This window comes from Dinoponera quadriceps, unplaced genomic scaffold (assembly GCF_001313825.1).
Source record: "Dinoponera quadriceps isolate SergipeBrazil2010 unplaced genomic scaffold, ASM131382v1 scaffold71, whole genome shotgun sequence".
Classification (NCBI taxonomy): domain Eukaryota; kingdom Metazoa; phylum Arthropoda; class Insecta; order Hymenoptera; family Formicidae; genus Dinoponera; species Dinoponera quadriceps.
In genome coordinates this window covers 173,436-200,210 of record NW_014554274.1, presented here as the reverse complement: position 1 = coordinate 200,210, position 26,775 = coordinate 173,436, and the positions used below count along the sequence as shown (strand labels likewise).

Sequence of the window (26,775 nt, the reverse complement as noted above, 5' to 3'; positions counted from 1 at the left end):
GCCAGCTCGATCGTCGTAAAGTCAAAGTCAAGCGGACGCATCCAGCTCGGCTATGTGGTTATCATCCGTTTTGGTGTGCACACTCGCCCGGTCGAACGTGCCCGGGCATAAGGCACGCACCTCGTCGCGCGGAGGAAAGATAAATAGACGAAGGTGGGTGGACTTAACTCAAATTTTGCAAGCCGGCCGCATACCTCGCCGCGGAAGCAGTTTTATGGAGATTGCGCACATTCCAGCCGCGGAGGATATTATTAAGAGGTCCAGCAACATGGCTCTCCTCTCTCTCTCTCTTCTCTACCTTCCAAGGAGAGAAAGTGCAAGGCTCTCGCCTCTTTGTCGATGGTCGCTATTCGAGCGAGGCTCGCGAAGCGCGCGCGAGACGGACGAGCGAGGAGAATCACCGGCAACACCGAAGAAGAAGTTTCGAGCGATCCCGAAGAGTTATCCGTCTGGTGGCCGCGGAGCTCACTGACCCGCCGTACTCTTTCCCTTCGACGACAGCCACTCTTTCGGCCCGACTTCGTCCCGACCCGCGCGCGTCCTCGTCCTTCGTGTATTACGAGGTACTTTGGGTATCGAAGCTTCTTCTCCTCCCCCTCGCCCCGCAGTCCGCAGGCACAGGATCTACGGGGGCCCCGACGACCCCGGCGCGTACGGGTCGCGCGCGGATGCGGGGAGGAAGAATTTATTTCGGCGGGGTCGCCGAAGCCCGTCGTGCGACGACCCCGAGACGTCTTAACTTCGACACGTCGCAAACACGACGTCGTGCCGCGCGTATCGTTGTATCGTTCGTTACGCTCTCTCGTTAGCGCTCGCTCGATCCTCTCCCGCTCTCTTCGCCGGCACACCCGTGCGATATACCACGGCGAAACTCGCTTAGGGACGCGTTAACATTTGAGAGACGGTCTCCGGCTTGGAAGTGTCCCTACCGAAATTTATTCCGTCGGAGTCGATGTAGCCCGTCGTCGTCGTCCCGCGACCTTGGAACGTCCCAACCGCGACTCGCGTCTGTTTCGCGAATTACCTCCGGTCGGCTCGATATATGTCACGAGATATTTCCGGCCTATCGAGAAATTCGAATCTCGCGAAAACGTTCCGGCGTGTTTCCGCAGACGAATGTGTCCGCAGGGAAGTTGCTAAAAATATGCCGACATTGTGAGATGGCGTTGAAGAGATAGGACGATATAAAGAGTGATAAATTGGTGCGTGAGCGTAATGAATGCGTATAATGACGATGGAATGCGATTTGTTTTTCGACGACGCCGGAGAATCGAGCACGCGAGGAAGAGGTAGCGAGAGACGTCTCGGCACTAACATGGGATTCACGATGACGATAAATCTCGCGGCGCCGTGATTAGGCTAACGAATTCGAGAATTCTTGGGAATTATATGAACCAAATCACGAAGCTTCTAATGGCTCGGATGCGTCCCGCGACGTACCCATAAAAGTCTCTCGGATGCTTCACTGTAGCAAATTCTTCGAGGCGCCCCGAGCCAGCAGCAGGAACCGTAGACCCTGAAATTCCACGAGAATTCCAACCACGGCCGGTCACACGATAGTCCGCTAATCCACCGGCGACGGAGTTTCATCGATGGGAGGAAATTGGAACCTCGCGATCATTCACAATCTATCGCGCAATCGTTCGGTTTTCGTTCGATTCCAATTCAATATTAAAGCAAAAACCAGCGTGAAAAAAGGATTTGCCAACAAGTGCCAAAATTTGGTGAACATCCGCCGACCAAATGCCCGACCACTGCCAACAAACAACCCAGTTACGTATATCGTCTATTGTATACAGAGTACTTCTATATATCGTATATTTAGTAAATTATATTTGGTTGCAGCAATCAAATAATTGGTCGGCACACATCCAACCGAAACTTCCGCACTTACTACCAAATTCCCCCTTCAGTGTATATCATGTCATAAGTTAATCACGCGTCGCGTTTACATTTTCCCGGTCTTGACCGAGCGACTGTCAGCCGCAGATATTTTTCGCGAGCGAAGATCCAGCCGACACGACAGCTTCCCGGCGAGTCGCGGGGAACAGGGCAGGGTAAAATCGCATTTGTCCGTCGCTGCCGACGACATGCGTGTGGTACCAAGAGCGGCGTGTGGCGCTCGTGCGTTTGTGCGTTCATGCGTGTCCCCGCGTAACCGTGGCTGCTCCAAATCGAGCGTTGTGCCGCATATAGACCGGTTCCGTTGACACGTAATGCAATGTTATCGAGCGAGGCGAAGCCGGCCGCTGCGGCGGCAACGGTGGCACCGGGAATTATCGCCGCGTTATCTCGATCTTTGTTTGCTCAATTTATTTCGCTCCATCGTTAGATACATGCCGCCGCGATTTTTCCTCCGTTCGATACTCGCGTCCTCCAATGCGCACAGCGTATATTTACCCGCGGAAACCTGTCAGCAAGGTGATTGCATTCGTAAAGTTACATAAATGCAGATTTCCCATGTATCTATCGGGCACGACGACTGGTTTCTTAATGTTAACTCCTTTTCGTCAAAATTTACGCGAAAATGTACATAGCACCTCGCGCATTTCTACCGTTCTACAGGACATACCTGAGAGCTTTAGGAATTTCCCGTTCATATCGTCACGCGAATGCACGACCGACCCCTCGCCGCGTTACGTTTGTGCACGCGTAATAAGAATTTCGCTGATATTCGCGCTTTCGACGGACCTATTCCCTAGGCGCATCTACGACGAGAACACCGACAGTAAATTCGCGCACACGCCGCATATCTGTCTTCATCCGACTTTGAACGTCTCCCGGCATTTCGCCCCGCTGCCTTTCGTCACGCTCTCTTCTCTTTCCCCGTCTCTATACGGCTGCCACCCTTTCTCTCTCTCTCCGTTTCTCTCGTCATCATCGTCAACCATCCGTCCATGCCCGTCTTCCGTGGAGATCCGCGTATATTAAATTCACCGTAGTCTCATATGAGCCACGAAATTAAGCGATTTCGCGGGACTGCGTGGGGAGAGAGGTTTCGCCCTTTGCGCGGTAACGCGCTTCAATTAAGCGACTCCGACGCCATCAGGGTTATTAATTCCGAATTAATCCGCCGCGACAACGTGGAACACTTCTGTTTGAACGGACTTCGCGTCGACAATGACGAATAAATCGGCCCCCTCCCCCCGGTCGATCCGCCTCGGTATGGTTCGTTGATCCGATGATGACCTTTCTCAGATTACGCTCGCGATGACCAGCATTAATCAATGAGATGGCACGACGACATCAATCATAGTTCCCTCATATTGAGAAGAGCTCGAGATTGGTGGTGTTATTAGAGAGTATCACTTTCTTCCACGTTTTTTTGCACGAAAGAGATACACGATAATATATTATACAATATAGTACCGCGGACTGCGAGGAGTCTGAAACGACCTGTATTAGCTTTTTAACCGATGGCTACACAACGTAACTACCGCGAGAGTCTATTTAACGACGGATGGTCGAGTTATCGTGCTTCGTTTTTACGAGCACCGTCAATCTAAACTTCCGACTTGCGCTCGGTTTTGTTCGTCCGGGAAACGATCTTGACGCGAGGTAACGCGGTGAAAAGGAAGTCTCGAGATGATGTAGAGGCTACCGTGGTCGGCTTCCTCCTCTTGTTCGAGTAGCCCCCACAGTAGCCGGATTGTCAGATGTTGTTGTGGGTCTTCGTGTAGCGGAGGACATCGTTTGATAGCGGCGGACCGGGAGCCTGGGAGTGAGGGAGGCAGGAAGGGAAGGAGGAAGGAACGGCCGCCTGAGTCGGTGTTGGTGGTCCACAGTGGCGACTCGAAACAATGAATTTACTTCATAAATCTCAATTCAGCCGGGCCCACCGTCCAATTAAACTTAATCTCACGACCACCGCAGTGGGACCATTTGCCTAAGACGTATCCTGGTCGATGCCACGAGGACCCACATTTCGATGTGTTCATTACGAATCGCCGTAACAGTTAAATTTAATAAACGACGGAATACAGAGTATACTACGAGGCTCACCGTTATTAATATACGCATAATCGTCGCACGATCGTACGAGATTACTGCACGCACTAATGCGAGATGTATCTTCGTCCGGCTTGTTTGAGATGGAAAATGGAGTAAAAAGATGGTTTGTGGAGATCCATGCAGGACAATTCACATGATGTAAGCGAGGCACGCGTGTGATTCTGTTCATTGATCTTGTGCGCGAATCGAGCTAAAACGGAAGCGACGGCGAGACGTTTGCTCGGTAATTGGTACAACGCGATTTGGCAGCGGCAGACACCAGAATCAAGAGAACAAACGGTAGCGGTCTGAAAAGTTCGGCCACTTATGCGAATCCGGCCGCTCGGTAAAGAGTTCGTTCTTGGAAGCTAAATTCCCGGAGGTGGCCTTGCAAATGCCGTGCGTACATTCGAATCGTGGGATTCGAGAAGACCTCGTCTCATCGCCTTTTATTTGGCCCCGCAAATGAGAAACATACCGATAACACGTGTTCGCGCGTACTCGTCCCGAACAAGTTGCGATGTCGGAACTCTCAACAAACGCGTGCCAACTTCGGCGAAGATTATACGTAGACGACGAGCGCGCCGAAAACAATTTTACGTTTCTACATCGGACATGATCAAGATAAAAAAAGAACAAAGAGAGGAGAAAGAACGAAGAGAGAAGAAAGAAAGTTTGTTCGATTGGAAGAATGAAGCCGTTTTCTACGTAAATTTGAGATGCCAAGTTTCCATCAGAATTTTTGACAAATTTGGAAGATTCCAGTAAATAAGATAATTATATGAGGAGATATAAATAATTAATTATCGTACATGCGAATTAAATTAATTTCATGAAGGATATTTCCATATCAGGATATTTAGCGTGAAACGTTGTTCATAAAATGAATTATACGTAAAGGAAAAACATGGCAAGAACCTGAGACTGTCACAAATGATTAATAGCTTAATTTTCATCTATCGGGAAGCCATTTAACCAACGTTCTCTAATAACGCGAAGTAATCTTAGATTCGGTAACGGTATGATAACGTACGACTTGAAACGAACACGGAACGATAGCCCAAAAAAATTTCGACGACTCATTAAAGGAGCAAGATGAGTGTGAGTGACTTTTCTAAGGAAAGGAAGCGCACTTTCTACACTAGATCTCAAAACTTTCTAAAGTTAACGGCTTTTACATTAACAGCTGCTGAATTACATAATAATAACGAGTAATTAGTCCAACGGCGCTTTCCGCGCAATATTTAATCACCTCCCTCAATTTTTCTATTCCGTTCATCGTTCTGGAGAGTAAGCGGTAAAATAATTATCAGCCGATGACTAAAGCGAATTCAACTCCCGTCAGACCGAAATGAAGCATAAGATCCATCCCACGCTCGATACACTCGCATACAAATGGACCAATTTTTCGTCGCGCGACCGTCCCGCACTTTTTTCGTATAATTCCCCGCCGTTAACGCGTCGAAATCTTTCGTAAATCCGGCGCCTGGCACGAGCCGGCACTTTTGGCGGGTCAGGAAATTAAGATGTATCGTCGAAATCTGGTGTAGCCAATTTGCATCCGCCGCAACGCCTACGCGCCTTTCCGCCTCCGCAACCGAGGCCCGCCTGTCTGGGACCGAGCACACCCATTCGAGACCCATTTGATTGTTCAACAAGCCCTTAAAAATCCAGACGCCGTTTAACGACTATTATAAATACCGATGCGTGTGTACATGTTTGCGTGTATGTCTGTGTGCGTTACATGAAAAAAACGCGGATATCGCATGTAAATATCGACAACGAGGCGTCGATGCTGAAAACGTGCAGTCTCGATTGTATAAAATATTTACTTCCTTGTTTCTACGCTTGCGCAAATAACATATGTATGAATTAATTACTATTGTTGAATTTTAATCTGTTTTTTATTTGGAAGAAATCCATCCGGAAGAATTACTTCTTAAAAATGGATCGACATCTGCAGTTGAGAATTGCGTTCTCCGCGCAAAATTTACTTTACTACTTCGAATAAACGTACAAACTTGTCGATTCTCGTTGCTAACAATTTTAACGCGCCGCGAAGAAAGCCACGTTTCGTTCGTGCCAGCCCATTCTCTGATCTCTTTGAGCCACTCTCGACGCGTGGCCAATTTGAAGTTACAGTCTTTACGCCACGCTAAAGCTGCAACGCACGCGTGGCCACACACGTACACCACACCATTAGCCGCGTGGATATCGCGATTAATAGGACGATCAGCGCGATGCGTCGTGATGGATTTAAGAGCGGACGAATTTAGAGGGACCCACGTAATGGCCCGATTTTATTCTCATTCTTCTCTTCGTCGTCCCGTGACCAATCGTCGCGTGACGCGTGACGCGCCGACGGTGTCTCGTTCGATCGCATACAAAGAAAACGAGGAGAGATTTCACCGTGCGTATAATAGCCGCGAGCGCACACGTCACCGATCGTAAAATCGTGAAAGCGCGCCACGAAATTCCGCCCGCGCGATCATGTCGATGATCTATGAACTGGATATTAAGACGGAGCACTGAACGAGAAAACGAGTCTACGTCGAAGGTGCTCATTTCCGCACACGTCATCGCGGATCTCGGCCGATGACGATTACATTTGTACAAAGACAACCGAGATTCGTGCGTTAAGAATACAATTTGGAATCTCGATGTCAAATATAAACGTCTCGTTATAATGATGGAGAAGAAACAAGCATCGGCTCCGAGGAGACTTCACATCGGTATTCCCGTGCCCTGTTTGTCAAAGGATCATTTTATTACCCCTGCAGAGAGCAGGAGCATGGCGGTGGTCCGTATACGGGCCCTGTAACGCGAGCGAACGAACGCGTCGCCGCAATTACCGCGAGACGAACGGCGATTAACCTTCATGAATACAATCTGGCGTAATTCAACGGTAGAATGGTGGCGACGACGATCGGGTGGGTCGATTTTATGGCGCGGCACATGCCGGGCGTGTGTACGCGTGCACGCGTGTACGTGTCCTTACGTAGGCGCAGATACGCGCCCGGCGAGCCCCCATACGTTATATTAACACATTAGCTCCGCTCGCGTGCCAAAACCCCGTAAGCCGTAAGTAACAATAAGTAAGGGTCGAGTCCCCCTCTCGACATTCGCGAGATGAGGATCGAGGAGGAGAGAGCGGGAAAGAGAGAAAAGGAGGGAATAGGTGGTGGCAAATGAGCGGGGACGGCGGTGTACTACACACGGCGACATGAGTCGCGCTCTCCTTTTTATTCGTCGTTCCACGTCCTCTCGTTTCAAGGAACGACGTTTGTCGACAAGCCACACAACGGGCGAGACTTCCAGGACTGTAGTCCAAGTCCCTCGCCTCGCGGCCACGAACGATACGCACAGCCACCGGGGCATGTGGCGAATCGCATCGATGACTCGTTCGACCATCTCAAGGTTTACTTTGAGAATTCCTCTTATAGCATTGTGAGGAGGATGGAATACGAGCCTTCGCGCGAGCCACGCGTATAAGAAGATTCGTCTCGCCCCCGCCGCATTGCTCAACGTTGCTAACGCCGCGGCGTGTTTCGAATTGCAGCGAGAACCCGTTCGGATGATCCCTCAAGGCTCACTTCCAGTCACAGGCGATGTCGAAAAACCGCGAAACCGTGCGAACGAGGCGCTTCGAACGACGCCTTCGGCGAGATTTTGCTCAGTAAGGAAAAAAAGGAGAAAGAGAGAAGATGCTCGTGTAGAAAATCGCCGGGTGACGAAAAACACAATCCGTCGCGAGTCCGTCCGTCTCTCAACATTGCTAACGACGTACGGCGGTTCTTCCACTGCGACGCGGCCACGCAAATTGCCGGTATCGCGCAGCAATGCAAAAAATTCGGACAAACGCGTCTCTGAGGTAGCAGTTCGCGCGGGATCAAGTTCATCCGCGTGTAGAGCGGGCCGCCGGGAGCAGTCATCAGACGGAGAGCCGAAAACGCTCGCGATGTTTGCACGGCACACCCGGCACCGGCACCTGCTGCGAACCTGCTCGCGAGCCATCTTCTTGCTACTTTCTCGCCGGCGTCGGTACTCAAATTTTTAAACGCCGCTCCTAACTTTCTCCTCCTACCCCTTTCGTCCAAATTACTTTCGCGATTACGGCGCGAAATACGCGTGCGAATCTGTATACAAAATTTACACGGCGAGCCCCGATGATTTATATCGCGCTGCAACGGAGCGCCCAACGTAGATAACTCATTTATTTAGCAAAACGGCGATCACGGTATCATTACGAATCGTTAACTCGTCCCGTAGTAGCGATGCTCCTCTTCGCGTAGTAATTTCGCGCGATTATATCGTCCCGAGGACACGATTGAACAACGAAAATCGCGCACCCGGACGAATGGAAGAAGAACGCGTTCTCGCGACGCAGCGCGCGGGTTGAGAACCACTCGGGCCACACGCACACTCTTCGGTGGCTCCAATTAAGCGGGCAACATTAATTTCAACCACCCGGTCCGACCCCGCGGTTATCTCCTTCTCTCCCGCTCCCGTCGTTTCGTCAGTCCTTTCCTTGTCCCTTCGTTCCTCTGTCCCTGTACTCCTCCTCCTCTTCTTCGTAACCCCTTCCTCTCGTCCCTCCCTCTCTCCCTGTTCTCCCTCATGCTCCCTCGCATCGTCCGTTTCCACTCGCTCTTCCGCACACGCACATTCACGCACGCACACGTATTCTCGTGTGCACGTACATCGCGCGCGAATCGCGTCGCGAGCCTGCGTCGTGCGCGCAATACGCACGCAGGTACGTAAATTACCGTTCGAGCATACGCCCACACACACGCGTGTCGTCGCTGATGCACGTATAAGGCGAGCGCGAATCGTTCGCGAATCGTCGAGTTTACGCGGGCGCGAGAAGAGATCTACGGGTCGGATGTGTGACCTTTTGATTACGGGTGCCGAAAATCAAAAGCGATTTGTCGTCTTTCGCGGCTCGATCCAATGATATTTGCTCTTTGATTGAAACGTGTCGCGCACGTTTGCCACGTGTTGCCAAACCTGTCAAACGAATACTTTCCCGTACCCTATAATTTCGTTATTCATCTCGAAACCGTTACGACATATGAACGATTGCATGCGAAAGGGCGCAAGTAACGTCCGCATTTTATTCCGAGTCGAAATTTCGATCCTACTTTCGACCTGAAAATTTCATTTAACATTTACTTTGACATTCTAAAGCCTACATGAACCTCATTTAATTTTATTTAGCCTGTAACTTTTGTTCAAGGTCTGAACATTCTATTTGCACGGTTTGCTGCTCATATTTGTGATACTTTCAAATTCTTCTAAACTTTTTGTAACAGAAGTAAACCAAATACGAGTGAATCAAAACTCTTCTCTTTTAAAACATTTTTTGAATCCTGTTACTAAGCTACGTAGCTTCGATAACGAGTTTCGAATTCGCGGGATAGTCTCCAAGCCGCGCCGAAAATGCGCCTTCTTCCGAGCGTTCTCGACCACCTTGTGCCCACGGTGGTTGACCGTTGACGTCCGATGAAAAGGAAACTGCTACCGGAGGTCCCGTCGGCGCAGCAACGTTTACAAATACGTACATAAATATGTAAATACGCAGCATATCTTGTATGCAGCATCGTCTGCTCTTTCATATATATGCTAATTATTACAAATCGCCTTTCTTCCGTAATTATCTCCGAGCGCGCTTACGCGTCCGCGGTAGCTGCCTTCACGCGTTGCCCCATCCTCGCCGCGACTCTTTCAAAGTAGTTCAAGCGGCCCCCGCGAAATAACGGAGGCACACACACACATATTTCGCGTCTACTTACATGCTCGTTTAACCGCGCGCTAAACACACGGCCATCATTTATTATTCCAATGTGTCTCTCGCTCTCTCTTTCTCTCTCCTCCTTTTTCCTCTCTCCATCTCTCTCTCTCTCTTCCTCCTATATTTAACCGGACGGATGGACGTGCCGCCGCGTTTGTTTCCGCTCGCCAAACTTTCGTCGCCTCGTTTCATTCCGGTTTTTGGATCCTTCTTATTCTGCTTGGTCGACCGACTCCCCCGTATTCGCCGTCGCATCCCATCGCACTCGTCCTCCGTCACGTTCTCTCGCGTGTCTATCTAGTCATATCTCATATCAAACCGACGCTCACAATGTCGAGCGCGAATCGCAACCCCGTCTCATTCGCAGCTCGGGTTACGTTTCCCGGCGAATGCGACGGTTTACGTACGGCGAGCGCCGACTTCCTCGGCACGTGGCTCACGAAGAAGAGAGTCGAAGGAATGAGGAGTAGACAGTGATAAAGAGCCGTGTCTATTCTCGCGGTTGCCCTCCCATGGTAATCGTCCTCGTAATAATATCGCTAACTCTCGGGTGGGAAGGGGGCAGTCACTTCGCCAATTGTACGATTCTTTGATCATAAATAGCAAAGTAAAATAGAAATCAGTAAAATTAATCGCCAACGAATCGACGCGTAGTTGAAGAAAAATGCCCGCTTGTAAGAAATTTCAATTTCTCGCTTTGATTCTAATGACGATAATTAAATTTTAGCAGACTCGACAGCACCGTGCTGGCGAACTTTCCGCTTCCTCCGTTGGAAGAATTTAATAGAGTCCGTTAAATAACACGCGTTTAGGAACGGTAAACACACAGCCATTCCCAGCCGACGTCGACTCGGCTCGCGTCAATCACCATATAAGAGAGACGGAGAGTGGTGGTAGTTTACTTTGGTGCGTACCAAGTTCCTCGCCACATGCTTAGAGAAGCCGAAGGAACGTAATAGAGCGCAGAAGGGTGAGAGCTGAGCAAAACGAGAGAGAGAGAGAGAAGCCGAAGAGAGCCACGAGGGAACGTCACGTTACGTTCCACCGTCTGAGTGACGTTTCTAATGCGAAACTGAGGAATTAGAACAGTCGCGCTGTCTAATGAGATACTAATTGCGCCGCATTCCCGTTGTATTGACGCGAGCGGGAATCAGATAAACATAACTCCGATCATGAGGGAAAGTGAAACATGCCCGTAAGATCTAATCAAACTGCTAAATCCACGAACCAGGAAGCAGTTTCGACGGAGAGGAGCGGTTAAAGGTGTCTATTAAAGTATCCGTTGAGAAAGCATTTACAGACGCTCCGAATGCGAGTCATAACGCGGTAGTCGATCATGGTTTACTCTCAAGAAAGAAACGATCACAATGATTCCAGTTACGTTTAAGAAACCGCGAGACTATGCAATCTGAAAAAAGTAAAATAGTTACCAACGTTATGTGCGACAATTCTAAGTAATTGACAGGTATTCTTGATATCTTGATATCTTTCAATTTGGATTAGCTTCCGAGAATGATTCGACGAAACTAACATTATCCACTTCGAAGTGAATCCCCAGTGTTAAATGTCAAATGTACATCCGACTAAATCGCCAGGAGGGAATATAATTCATGGTAGCGCGAGTAATCATAGCGCTCCTTACACGTGCTCACTCTAACACGCTCAACGAGACGGGATAATGTCGTATATTTGAAAATAAGGTAGAACAAACTGCACACGCGGATAAATAACACGGTAGGAAATACGTGAAAACGCGCATCGCGTGTTAACGTGCGCGCGAAACGTATTGCATTTTCGACTTCTCTTCATCATATTCTATCTTAAAAAAATGTTATCTCTCTGTGAATAGATAACTTACAATTTAATCAACCTTATAATAAAGCAAAATAAAAATATTTTTATATTGTAACAAACTAATAAATCTTTCATTTGAATGAAAATAAAAAAAAATTGTTTTAAGTCTAACCTCAGTAAAAAAACAAAGATATGCAGAAAAACAATAAAATTGTGCAAATATGTCAATATTAACATCACTATTAACATAAATAAACAAGAAAAAGATTGCGCGCACCACCGGTACCCTCGGTAGGAATTTTAATTTGTGTGAATGCTCGCGCACGGGCAATCCTTTCTGTCTTCCTGCCTGTCCATACTAATATTCACATTTTGCATAATTTGACTGCCTCTCGCATCCTCTTGTTTTTTTACAGGGATTAAATTAATTCGAAAATAAAATTTTTTAAATTTTTGCTCGAAGACTTCTCCAAACTTCACATGAAAAAATTAAAGGAAAATCGAGTAGCTCTAAGTAAGTTATTAAGACGTAAAATGAATGACGTGTTACGTTGTTGAAACTCGCAATGCCGAAAATATTTCACGTTACATACACGAAAACGCATTCAGTATCTCGCCGGTTCCAGATAAGAGCCGCTGGGTCTTACGTGATCGTCGGTGATCGCGCGTTAGCGCTGCATCCGATTACTAGATGTGTGTCTTAGGACTTGACAGCGGGAGCTGTAACCACTCGTTAGTTAAAGTGCGGTACGCGCGATTCTACGCGCGCGCTGCTTATGCATGCACACACATACATATATACACGTATATACACATGCCCGTGCTCGCAAGCGGGCGTACGAGCGATTTGCGCGCGAAACACCGCGCTCGAAAACGTTTATTCTATCGTGGGAAAGACGGTACTCAAATAGCAGCGAGAGGCAAGCGATTATGAATAACGTTTACGGGAAGCCGTAATTGCCACAATCGATAATGGTCATTCAAAATACGCGCTCGCTCTCACACACACCCGATGCTTCGAATTCCTTGATTAATCATATCTAATTCGCGAGCGCAACCGACCTGCAACCCGATTCGCGTTCCGTCGATCGTGAATCAACGAGAAGCGCCGTGAATTTCGCTTCTAATTAAATTGATCGTCGTCACGTTGCAGTTCGGAAATACCTTCGTCGAGTACAGATCGACGTGACCCGCCGGCGCAAAGAGCGACGACCTTCTTTTGTGGCTGTGATGAAATCAAGTTAATAATTTTCCCGATTAACTTGATGACCGGCAAATCGATAATCACATAGTGCTCTCTCGAGCGAGCAATTCATGCGTGTCGAGATAAATACCCTCGCATGTCGCGTTTAATAAGAATCTACGCGATCTTTCCTTCTCTCACAAGATAGAACCTCCTAAAGACGTCCAAAAATAAAAAAAATTAGAACGTCTTTAGGACATACAAATTAAAACGTCTTAAAGATGTCCTTCACACATGATGAGGAGACGTTTCTTACAAAAAAGTTCACGATTTCAGACCTTGAATTAAAATAACTTAGCTTCTAGATAACGTAGAGTAAAAGTAAAAATAGTTTTGTTAATAATATAAACCCAAGAAATCGACTAAACATATCCAGAATTTCATCAGATTAACCGTTATAGTCGAACGAGAAATTTTGTCTACATTGAACTCGTGTCGTCGCGTAAATATATACGTCACGCGTGCACTTGGCTCGATATACGATCGTGATAATAAATCAAAGATATTTGGAGTTTGGTGCGTGACATTATTATTATTATTATTAACATAACCCTTCCTTTTTTTTGGAGAGAGAGAGAGAGAGAGAGACCCCACTTTGCCAATTTCTGGCCGAGCGAACAAACTAAAGTAGCTTTCTGTTTTCTTCTCTTATTTCCGAAGCACGAGATACGTAAACGCGAAACGATACACGATCGTCGTGACGATCGATGGCGCGCGCGATAACCCGCGACTCGCGCAACATGATAATTAATAACAAGCGCGGGCATTCTTCCACGACATGGCGGGAAACAATGTACGAACGAAAGCGGCGCGTGTCGCGCGCGTTTGAATTACCTCGCCGGTAATTCGCGGAGATTCTTACAAAGCGCGCACTTATCTGCGCGATAACTCGCACAGCCCGATGCATATCACCGCCGATGAGGGGGGGGGGNGGGGGGGGGGGGGGGGGATCGATGTAATCGCGATACGTAACATAACATAATAATAATGACGAGCCGATAAAGATCTCATAGCATCGGTCACGCCTACAACGTATATGAGACACGATATCGCGCGGCAATCTATGTATAGCGATCGTGACTGCGCAATGGAGCGCAATGATCCCCGCGAAGTGACTTTCCTATCTGAGATAACATCTCGGGGTTACGTGAAAACTAAATGGCAAGAGACGTTGAGAGATTACAGTTCCTGCTCCGCCGCTCAGATCTAGTACGGATTCGATGTGCTTTCTAAACCTTTCGGTTGTTCGCGACCCGAAGTTCGGAGGGCAGCACGTGCTTCTCGGCGCGGCCGGGATTGTAATATTTGCAGGACAATGTCTATGAGTCGCTCTCATGGCATTATTCGTGACTTAAACACGATGGGAAAATCTATATTTTGCTCTTCTTCCGAAGTGATAATCCAACTGATTAGAAAAATGACAGACAGTGGCAGTGGCAACGCACGTGTATCAAAGACCGCTTGAGAGATTTGCTGTTAATCCGATACGCGTATGTAGCCGATCTCGCGAAGAGAGAATAGACGACGGTGGTCGGAGAGAGAAGGAGAGAGGAACGGAGATCGAAAGCAAATATAAGCGACGAGGAGGATAAGAAAGAGGCGGGCTCGTCGGCGGAACCGGTACCTCCGCATCGAGGGCGTAGGACGACGCAATGAAGTCATTAATCGTCTCCTCGAGCTACGTATTACTCGCGAATGTCTTAATTTTTGACGCTTATTATCGCAGGCAGGTCGCAGTTCTTCGCGAGAGAGGATCAGCGCGAAATCACTGTCCGCGTGAAAAGAAAGCGCGTTCGACGTCGCGCCGAATTATGAGCGCCCGAAAAATATGCTTACACACGCAGCTTTTTTTTACGGCAGCTCTTGAATTTTATTTTCTATCTCAAGTAAATCTCTCAAAATCGACGTCTCGAAAGTCGTCACGACTAAGTCGCGATGTTAAACCTATCGTAAAATACATTTATTGTGCTCTAACGAGGCTGACCCGCGTTCGCTTAATGGTTTATATAAAACCGTCCAAAAGACGTCGTTCGTGTTCGAAACGATTCTTAATAGAATCGCTTTGACGTGCATTATGCCGCGCGTCTAAAAAATTGACAGATAAGTAACAGATGCTAAAGTATTGCGGGAAGGAAGAGAAACGAAAAGAAACTGGAAATAAGGGAAAAGAGAGAGAAAGAGAGAAAAAGACAAGCAAGGCCGCGCCTTAATGGAAACGAGTTAACGACCCGTGGAAACGTAAACGCAGTCACGTACACTCGAGTAACGATCAACGAGTGACCAATCAGTGGTCATTATTTATGGTTATGGGTATGGCTACCGATCCAACGGTTACTTTTCGTACGCGATTCTATAGATTAACTCGGAAACACCTTAACGAAAACCTCATGACAGATGTTAGCCAACCACGACCAAGAACTGCACGCAACACGCAAATATTCACAATATTACAAAAAAATTAATTTGTAATCTTGAAGAAATTAAAATATATATATTATGAGTACAGTGATGCTAATTTAACGAGATGAAGTTAAATCTGCACGACGGTCGCATTGTCCGAAATTTGTTTTAAAACTTTTTTTGTTTTTACGATATGCGACATATCTTCGTCTCGACAATGTCTGCGATGGTGTAGAATGTGTATAAATAATAATGGACGTTACATTGCGCAGAAATTTGAATGAACACATGTAAAATGTATCTAATGATTGAGCTGTTCGGCAGGACACGAGTTTTAATCGGTGTGTTTTTTCTTTTTTGTTCTCAGGACGAAGTAAGTAACGACCCATGGCGATTACCGAGTCGTACTCGAGCTAGGCGAGACACTAATGACGAAATGGCATCGGGGAACGTGAGCTTTTTTCCGAACGGAGTCATTATATTACGCTTATTGTGTAAGCCTGTTCCGTGCTCGATTGCTGGCATGTACACGCATTAAATCGATACATCTCAATGATGCGTATACGCATACGTGGTTTTACGGCCCGATCCACTCGTTGGGAAGATGTAAGATGATGTTTCAATTTCTATCCTTTTTCAGTCCGCACGGAAAAATGTCGCGTAAAAGAAAATTAACGTAAATTGGATAACACGCTTACGACTCCGAGGATACATCAAGCAAGAATTACAATTATTACCACATCATACATTTTTTTCTTACGAATCGCTTGGGGTAGTCGCTATTTTTTCATCGGTTCAACTCTCCAGGATTCGTTTTTCCGACAAGTTTTTTTTTTACATTGTGTTTTTCTTCCGCACATCCGTGTACACGTAATTTCATACAACACGATAAGTCTTCAACACGGAAAAGAGAATCGACGTTCTCGTCGACGTGCCGTCATAATCCTCCTTTGCTGCGTCAGAGCTTCATCTCGTACTCCGGTCGTCCGCGCTCTTTTTATACAAAAATACCATCGCGACATCGTGACAGCCGTGCGCTGCAACCGTGAACGGTTCCACACAAGACGCAAAAAAACCACGCGACATAAATAATTCGCGAATGTGGGTTACACGGTGTTCGTTATTCCGCTCGCAATATCTGCTCACGGCGAACGTACGTACATACGTATCTATCTACCTACCTATACCTACGTAGGAAAACACGTGAAGCGCGCCTATGCGGAATTCGCGTCCTGGATAACGAGAGAGCCGACGGCGGAGTCAACGTCGGGCCTTAAAACTGTCAATCGGCAGCCGCGGGCACGGTGAAGGAAGGAAGGCTCGGGCACGAGAAAGAGACACCGCGAGAGCACACTCGTAATTCTCGAGAGTCGAGAATGACTCGGGAGAATCGAGAGGAGACCTGCCTGGCTGGCTCTTTGCTCTGCTCGGCTCGGCACGGCTCGGCTCCGTGTCGACACGCTTAGCCTCGTTTGTCCCGAGTAATGGTCGCAGTCATAACTCAAGCGACTCCGCTCGCGGGCTCGCTCGTTCCCGCATCCCGATGCACACGGCCACTCGCGCGCGCACAAGGACGGGGGACGATCAGATTCACGGAAAGGACAAGTCCTGTACGATCTCGCAACTATTTGCACGGTTATCCGTCCGGCCATCCGCGATCGTCGTTTGATCGTTCCGCGCGATCCGTCGAGAACGCGCCGCTCGATCGAGACCAACACTCTGAGCATATGCGATAAGCATTGAACGGAAAACAGTGTTGGGAATTCTCCCATAGGAGCCTCCTGAAATCAATATAGAGAGAGAGAGATCATTTTTTATTTCGATTTGAGAATATTTCAGGCAAAATCCATTGATAATACTTTAAGAGTGAGAGATTCAGATAATAAAAAAGAAGTAATAAATATCTTTTTTCACTGTCTCTGCAGTTCAATTTTACCGATGAAAACGGAAATGCTGCTATTAACAGATTTTTGCAGCGAAAATTTACTGATTTGTAATGCTATACTTATAACTGTAATCACTAATGACTATTACTGGTTCTCGGTGATAATACATTGATTACACTTTAGAGAATACTTCTCTCATTATACCGATTATACCGTTCGCGTTCGCGTCATTCGTTCAACGCGTCGCGAAAATAGCCGTCATTCGTCGCGTCCGGTAAATTGCCCGGCCGAAGTGAACGAAGTGCTTGAAAGCGTATTTCATGAAAATACTGCGTCGAGATACAAAATAACGAAAATTCAAGACAATCTCTCTCGTCGAGATTTCAGTACCTGACTCGGGTCGGAGCCGGCAGCTTGCATTGCGCTTTTATTTGCATGGTCAGGGCTGTCATCGAGTTTGCGCGGCTAATCGCTGGAAATTGACCGAAGCGCGTCTCTCCGCCAACGACAACGAAGCAATGGCCTTAACGACTTAACGACGCGTCCTCTCTTCTTCCTCCATATCATTCTATTAACTCACTGCCTGCTAACGAGGATGATAATTATTGGCGATAAATATCACGACGCTGATTTAACGTCCGGATAAGCCGATAATATATATAACGAGTCTCATATAGGAACAAGACGGACCTTTTTCTCCGTGGCATCACAACGCGACTTCATATCAAACGATACCGTGTCACGACGCGAAGCACCCGGCAAAAATAATCAAAGATGATGAATTTACAAGAGCGATATGTGCTGGATATGTCGAATGCATCTGACTGTCCGTCGGATATTTTCGCCGTGACCAGTTAAGATTGCCGATGATAATGAACCGAGTACGAGGAAGTGGAAGCGATCGCAAAAACCGCGAGAAAAAGTCGTCGCTCGTAATAAATCGCGCTTTAATTAAATGTAATAATTATCGCCTATTATTACGTTCCTCGCGCGACGAAAGCTAATCATTAAATGGCCATCGCTAGTTACGCTCCTATAATTATCAGATGACATCAGAGACAACAAGGCTTACCTTTGGTCATGAATACAAATCAAATATCGCGCGAACGAGCTCTTGCTCTCGCGGGTTTCCACCTTGACGATGACGACTTTGTGCCGCCACCGAGTCGCGTGCGCGTCACTCGCATCGCGCATCTCACGATCGCGCGAGCAATTTTAATACACGCTCCCGATACTACCCTGCGGTGTCCTCGTTGCCGTTCCCCTGCCGGCGGTGCGTTTCGTATCTGTCGATGCCGACCGCGCGCGCAATTAAAAGGGACGTGACGAGCAAGTCGAGTTGGCGCTCCAACGGAGAGAGGAGGTGGCGGCGATGGCGGCGGGTTCTCGTTATAATAATACGCACGGAAAGGCTGCGAAGGCAATTCGTAACGTCGTACGACTTACTTCGCCTACGGCCACTTAATTGCACACGTGGCCGCGTCTATCCGGCCTATCTATCGGACGAGAATCGAAGGCGCGATTAACCGACACCAAGAAGAGCCTGCCATAGCCGTCTATGGTCTCGTCGACCGCGGCGGTTGTCGACCGTTGCCGCAGCTATAGACGCGGTCCACAGACAGCTTCGTTCGGGAACGGTGTAATTATCGCCTTTGCAAATAACGAGCGAGACGTGAAACGATGTAGGAAGAAAGGGTGCGCGAGATTTGAGACTTGAAAGCTAGGAGGTACGCGATTTGACGTTAATTCATACTACTAGCTCCGAGGAATTGCTGACGAAGTAACATCCGAGGTATTGTTTCGCACTTTTCAATTCGGTCGATCGTCTTTGCAATAATAAGTAAGTCCAATAATCGTTCGGATCTGATATTATCCGGATGCCCGATTATTCAGATAACTGATAAATAATAAAAACGCTTCAAATCTAGAATCGAAACCGGAGTCAAATTCAAATCCAAAGTCGGAGTCGAATCTGGATCTAATTCGTAATGAAGTCGACCAAACAGACACGATTGCAGTAACTTGGATCCCTCTCGAATATTTAACAATCTTACGTGAAAAGATGTTAACCCTTTTAACTTATACTGAGAAAATTTTCCATCGAATAAACCAACTAAATGATGTATCCGATTGTTATTTTTATTGTTCGATCAAATAATGGATATCTTTACCCGATGAAGTTACTGATGTAGTTACCAATGAAACCTAATCGATAAATTAATCGCCCTTTGTATATCCGTTGTAATTTTCATCGGATAAAGGCACGACATTATCGGATATATTCTACTTGATTGGATATATCCGTTTGTTACATTTTAATTAGATTATCCAATCAGATATATATGATCGGATATTTTTCTCAGTGCAGACTTAAATAGTCGGATCGAAACCGATTTCAGATATCCAGATAAACAGATACCCGAATACTTAGGAATCCTATAAAGCTTTAGTTTCCCACTTTTTCACCCGAATATATAATCAATCCCTGCGAGTTTCTTTCCCGAAGGATAACCAGATGTGAAAGACTCATGAAACCGTTTTATTACACTTTATTACACTTGTTTATTACACTTGTATCACGCGTTACGTAAAGTGCATGTCGGCCAAGATAACATTTTTTCGAACCGGACAGATATTACGCGTGTAAATGGATCCGACGCAATTCGCTTTCCGAGCACGATCGTCGGCCATTTGCTCGGCGCGGAATTCCGCTAATTTACAGATCATTTTTAACGAATTCTACGCATTAACCGCCTCTTCTTATTCTCCCCATCGCGCCGCCTTCTCGTTTCTGTGTCGATGCGGGCGTAATTAAAAGCAACGTGACGAGCGAGCCGAACAGCAGCAGACTCGAAAAGGGCGATCGCGAGATCGGCGGCGGCGCCGCCGATTTATTGCACGAAAGCCACCGAAAGGGGAGGAACTTCCAAGACCGGTAGCTAAACATATTTATCTCGTGCGAGAAAATCAATATTTCCGCAGTCGATCGCCGATAAAAAAAGATAGATAGATACGTACACATACGAAAGTCACTTTACAACTTTGTACGTTAGAATGACATCGGTCGATAATTTTAACGACACGCTTTTTTGCCAGTCTCAATACGCGGAGGTCTAAAGTCGCGTGTTTACACCGTACAACGAGAGCATTCATATGTAAATGAATAATCAACGTTACGTTCGCGTTCTCGCCCGAGTCGCTCTCGATGCGCTTCCAGTGTAACGATCGCGAGCCGATTAGCAATGTAAATGTCATTTCGCGGTCGTGCGCGTGCAACGAAGAAAAAAAAGAATGCAATTAAACTGACAGACCGAAGTACAAGCTGACGTCTATCTCAGGAATAGGAGACGAGGAGGGAAATTAGTGTTTCTCCGCCGAGGCCGCAGGTCGCCGGTATTCGAAGTACTTTTGGGGGTTGTACTTGAGAGAGCATCTTAGCATTATTGGTTTTACCCTCGAACCTTTGGAGAGGGATTACCGTAAGTAAGGGGAAGGGTGAGAATGAGAAGAGAGTCTGGAGAAGCTGCTTTCTCTCTCTCTCTCTCCCTCGCTCTGTATCTATCTCTATCTCTCTTTCTCCCTCGCTACGCGTTTCCTACGCTTGACTGCAAGACCGCTTCGCTTAAGTAATTAGACTGCCGACTGTTCGTTACCTCAGTCACTTCCCCGAGGAGAGGAAAACTGCCGAGGATGCTACTCGCGCGCGCTAACGGAGCTGGCCAATATCGCGATATATTGCGAACTTTGTCGACTTTTACTCGATGGAAATGTCTGGGAAAGTTATTTTTGGTTTTCTTACTTTCACACGATTCTTCGTAACCGTGAAGACAATTCTGCTCTCTTTTACGAAAATTTAATTCTTATTCGAGGAAGATATTTTTTGCAGCAGTTTGTTTCGACTTTCCGATCTCTCTAATTATGAGATAAAATCTCAGGAAATAACTATTAGACAAATACAAATATAATTCTAGCCGCTATTTATATCCTACTTAATGTTTCGCTTTTAAGCAGCATTCGACACGTTCTCAGCGCAACGTAAAAATAGCGTGTCGTAAGCACTCGCAGTCTCGGCGAAGACACTTTACAGACGCCAATGACTTCGACGAAGATGAATTTCTTCGGGGATTTTCATGGCTACAGGCGGCGTGTAGAAATCGATCGCATCGCGGCGGCCAATCGGAAACGGGAAACTAACAACTCGAGCCTCGACGAGCGTCGATGCTTGATCGCGGAACAAACTGCTTTTCCAATAATATTATTTAAAGCTCGTATGCGTAACGTATCCGTAGGATCCTCAGCTTCGAATGATCACGCGTTGTAAAACGGTTTTCACCGTGAAATTCATACGTACTGGACGACCCTCGTTGTCGACAGTAATTTACTCTACCGCGCGGTAACGTTCGATAATTATCATTTGCGATGCAATCTACACTCGACAAGCCTGTAATTTCCGATCTCTCTCTCTCTTTCTCTCTTTCGGCCGACCGTTGAAGCCTAGTTCACAGACAAACGGACCACGATCAGGTAGTTTTACCGTTTGCAACGTTCTTTACGACAGCGAAACGATTTTCCTGAAACTCGAATTCGCCGCGTGAAACTATTCTCGAGATTGCCTTATGTTTATTTACTGGATTTATTCATCTATTTTCCACATTTAATTTCGTTAAGGTAGTTGTATCGTAGAATATCGTATTTTCAGTGGCACATCAAGGAGGCTATTCATAAAATAGCATTTATCAACAAGCAAAATCATATATTCCTATACATTTCTATCACTACCTAAGTAATAAATGTTAATTTGAAACGAAGATAAGTTAGACATATATATATACAATAATACAAATACAAAAATATTATTACTTTTTATTTTTCTTATCAATATTATTTTTACGCGTTAGTTGAGCTAATAGAAATACACAGATAATGAAAAAAGGTATGTAAATGTTTAAATTACACCACTGTATTTTCAAAACAAAGTAATTAATAATTTTGAAATTTCTGTATACTTAACCTTTAACATCCCGATAATTTTTCATAAAAACCCTAAATGTGTTTTAGTAGAAATTAGAAATAAAAGTTAAAAGTAGGACATTTTAACTTCAAGGAATATGTATAAAAAGTGGCATCTTTATTTACGAATATCTCAACTTCCGATAATGTACGCTAATAATTAAATTATATTTAAATTTATACGCAGTGCAAATTTCAACAAATTCTTAAAAAAAAAAACTTATTTTATGCTACAAATACTTTAATTTCACGAAAATCCACATGGCACAATCGATCGTCACAAAGTTATCTCACGTAAAGCCGAGAGTATCATCCGTGAGTCAACGCGCCGCGCGCGCGTGCAAAAAGCCGCCAATTTATGCGCTTTTTCCGCGCGAGGCGGCACGTGATTTCTGGCACGGAGAAGACCGGACGACGCGTATATGGCGCAAGCCGCGCGATGATCGCGAGACGGTCTCGAAATTTCCACAGAATATTCAGCAGATCGGTTCGGCCGATAACGCTGCTGTTGATCGTTATGATTTGATTTATACGCAATTATAGTCTCGCCGGCGCTGCGTATATAAACGGTGCGGGGCGGCGCACGGTATTTACCTCGTGAATTATTATCGTGCGAGAATATCACACGAGAAAGAGCGAGATAAAGAGAGGAGAGCGATCGCACAGGGAAAAGTGAGCCGCGTCTAGAAACAACAGCGTTTTGCGGGCGACCCTTACTTGCGACGCGTTTTCTTTTATCTTCCGCACGTGAGATAAAACGCGCGCGGAAAGCCGATCTGCGAGAATGAAAAATAGAAGTTAAAAATAGAACATTAACGTCAAGGAATACGTAAAAAGTGTCATCTTTAATTGTGAATATCTCATCTTCCTAATAGTCAATCGTTTTCTAATTACGACAATAATTAGGTCATTTAAATCTATATTTGGTGCAAATTTCACGAATTCTTAAAAAAATCGTTTTGTGCTACAACTACCTTCAGTTTACCGCGATACGTATTCTATGCGCAGATGTCCGCCGACGATTATACGTTTCAATCTTCAATTAATTCCGGTGATTTGTCATCGGGATTCTGCGAGCGAGTCGATTAACGTCGACGAGTGACGATATACCGGCGAAGCGCGGAAACGTATCCGCGAACGAGCACGCCGCGGCGATTGAAACGCGCGTGAGATACGCAACGCGGTGGCGATAATAATGCGTTTGATTTACGGTAAAGCGGTTGCGTTGCTGTACACAACTCCGTCCGGCGCGCGTCGCGACGGTACTCCGCGAACGGGCGAGCGAACGCGTCCGCCGCGCGATAAAGCGGATAGAATCGAGACGGAAGGATTTACTTCTGCGGCTGGATGATCCTTCCCAGTCGGACGTTTATACCATCAACGAACTCTTCGACCTCGGCTCCTCCCAAGTAACGCGGCTTGTTATAGAAGAAGACACTCGCGTATAACCAGACTTAGAGCCGGCGAAATAGACGAATACCTACGCGTAAAGAGAGAGAAAGAGAGAAAGAACGTATACTCGAGACAACGCAGACAATAAAAGTTGCCGTAAAACTCGCCGGGCCGGCGGTTCGTTAATTTCTCAGATTTATCGGCGTGTAAACTCGCTGAATCAATGCCTGGTCGAAGGGACACGCCGCGGTCTTGCGCGAAGTATTGTGCGAAAGAGTGACTCTCCGCTCGCGCGATTTTTAGCCGATAATTTTTGCCGGAAAGGTCACGTCGGAAACGTGCGAAACGTCGGCTTTGCGAAAGAGTAGGAAACATCTTAATAAGATCTACAGTCTGATCTCAATGAACGTATATGCGATTCTTGACTTTTTTGCCGAATTCTCAATTAGATATCTTTAAATTATTTATTTAATTTTTTCAGAGAGAACAGAAATTAAAAAGTCCATTTTCGCGGAGTTGCACGATCGAGCAAGGACCTTTAATTTTATTTTATTTCAGCGCGATATCTATAACGTCGCGTCGCGGATGCGTTTGGACGTCCCTCGGCAAGTCTATTGACAGATATGAGTTAACGGTAGGACCGTCCCGTGTTCCAGGTCCACGCACGAGAAGAGTGAAAAGAACGGGCGACGGACGCGGCGGCGGTACCCCCGAGGAGAAACGTCCTCGAACGGCGTTCAGCGGTGAACAACTTGCGAGACTCAAGAGGGAGTTCGCGGAAAACCGATACCTGACGGAGCGACGGCGGCAGCAGCTCTCGAGGGATCTCGGCCTGAACGAGGCGCAGATCAAGATCTGGTTCCAGAACAAGAGGGCGAAAATCAAGAAGGCCAGCGGTCAGAAAAATCCGCTGGCGCTTCAGCTGATGGCGCAGGGGCTCTACAATCACTCAACAGTGCCGCTTACTAAGGAGGAAGAAGAGCAGGCCGCGGAGCTTCAAGCGAAATGACGATTATAAGCGTGCGTACCTGCGAGCACGAAACTTAGCTCGGTCACTTCGCGAGCCCTGAATTTCGCATCTCTGTCCCGAAAGACGTTATACGCGGAGATCGAGCTACTATTCGTCTGAGGTTTCGATTTTTCCTGCGGCGGATAATTTCCTGAAAAAAAAAGTGAAGATCGAAAAAATCTAGAAGCGTCGAGTGATTCACAACACGAAAGTACACTTTTGTATATTTCGGTGAGAAAAAGGTGGAATATTTATTTCAACTCCACACGCGCGAAGTGATCTTTTTTTGGACGCGGACAATTTCTTTCTTAAAAAGCTGAACACCACTTATTGGAAAATTTCTCTTTCTCGTTTCACTGACTCATCGATTTTTCAGAATAAGTCATAACCAACCAAAGCGGCGTAAACCTCGGTGTTATTTAAGAGGAGACGAAATGAAGATACGATGTGTTTTACTTCGAGAAGTCATATTTTAGCCAGGAGTCGAATAAGAGAGAAAAGGAAAAAAAAAAAGAGAGGAAAGAAATTTGCAGGGCGGGGGCCAAAGTCCGCGCAAGATCTGTCATTTCCCTTCCTTACAATGAAAGACTGGAGTATTTATTTCGCTAGACGTATGATTGTAGTACAACTCGTTAGACGTGTTCGGACGGCAAAACGGATCAACCGGAGAAACCCTTGTTTTGTAATTAGAGCTTCCGATAAGACGACGTTCGGCGGAAATCACTCGCCCTCGTTCGACGTAATAATCGCGAGAAGAAAGTCAGTTACCGAGATGGCTACGCGAATAAGCTACGGTCGCCGTTCCTTGCCATCGCTTAGAAAGGAGAAGAGTGAAAAAAGAAGTAAGAATTGCCGCGCATGTTCCTGAAGCACGACACACATTAGATATTGTTAAATCAGATTTTATACGAATAAAAATCAACGATCCCGTAAAATAACGAAATTCTCGGCAATATTAAATATCAAATACAGTACTGTCCGACAATATTGTCCAAAAGAAAGGAAGTTACTAATAATACAACAATATGTATCGTAAAGAGAAATAAATTCTTTCTAACCAAAATGCCACAATTTCATCCGGTTCGACTTAAAAAAATGAAACATGTTCAACTCAACGCCTACGGAGGCATACAGAGGTTAACATAATCACGAGGGAGATTAACAAGTGCCATTTTTTGCAATTTCCCCAACAAGATTGCGCGAAAACGCAACGAGGCAAGGTCGCCTCTTTCTCTCTCGTGACGAAATTGAAAATCGAGATTGGGTAAGTTAATAAAGGCGGAAAGGGAGGAGAACTTAGCTTTTTCGTTAATTTATTGTAAAAATGTAAGATATTATGTAACACGAAGGAGAGAAGAGACCGGAGTGATTGCGACGTGCAATAGAACATTATATATATATAGAAAAGGGGTGAGAGAAGCAGATAGAGATGAAGCTATGTATAGGTGTATTGTATATGTAATCCGCGCGGAGCAACGTTGTACATAATTTACCATTTAGCGGCGGCATCGTCTCGATAGACTGTTTAAAAAATATAACTTAGTTATTTATTTACCTACGATATACGAGAAGCGTAGCGAGCACGCGCACCTGCGTGCGAAAACGATCAGCGCGACGACCGATGATAAACTCTTGTAAGATTATTTAAATTCGAATTAAATATTCCCATTATATATATCGAGCCATCGAGCATTTATTTTATTAGCACCTACCTCTCCCCCCGTCACACGTTCGCGCACAGGTAAAATATAATCTTCGATCGGCGCCCACTGGCGATACGCGCGGAATCGGAAACCTGATTAATGAATTGCGCGCGGCGACATGTCATCCACGAGACGCGACACGATCGATGACTACGAACACGTGAGTAAGCCGCGCTGTGCCGCCGAAGCGAGAAACGCATTACGCCTGAATAATTCTACTCTGCAAGTGTCGGGCTTTTCGGAATTTATCTGAATGCGATCGCGTAACTGAAACACTTGTTAATTTTCTACGCGAAGACGTCGTCATGATGAATGTGACTGTTGATCTCGAGATAAGTCCCACTTCCCTCCCTGCCTATTAAAATTTATACCAACGTGAGAGAATTTATGTAGCAATTAAAATTTACAACTGTAATCATCATAAATTATCTAAACAATTCTTTACATCATGTGTAATTATATTACTTAGATTTTACATCGTCACATATCTCATATTTTTCATTTCACATAAATGATCCGTGAGATAACGCGAAATATCAACGAGAGAGAGACCGTGG

At 46.1% G+C, this 26,775-nt stretch overlaps 1 protein-coding gene across 1 annotated transcript in view; it reads left to right on the top strand.

The window, feature by feature from the left end:
* The window catches only part of LOC106741124 (homeobox protein invected-like), a 75,256-nt gene extending 49,127 nt beyond the window's left edge, over positions 1 to 26,129 (top strand). Inside the window, exon 3 of the mRNA XM_014612797.1 lies at positions 24,145 to 26,129. Within this exon, the coding sequence (XP_014468283.1) occupies positions 24,145 to 24,515 (371 nt within the window). The 3' untranslated portion in view covers positions 24,516 to 26,129. The remainder of the gene's footprint in view (positions 1 to 24,144) is intronic.
* The last annotated feature ends 646 nt before the right edge of the window (positions 26,130 to 26,775 follow it).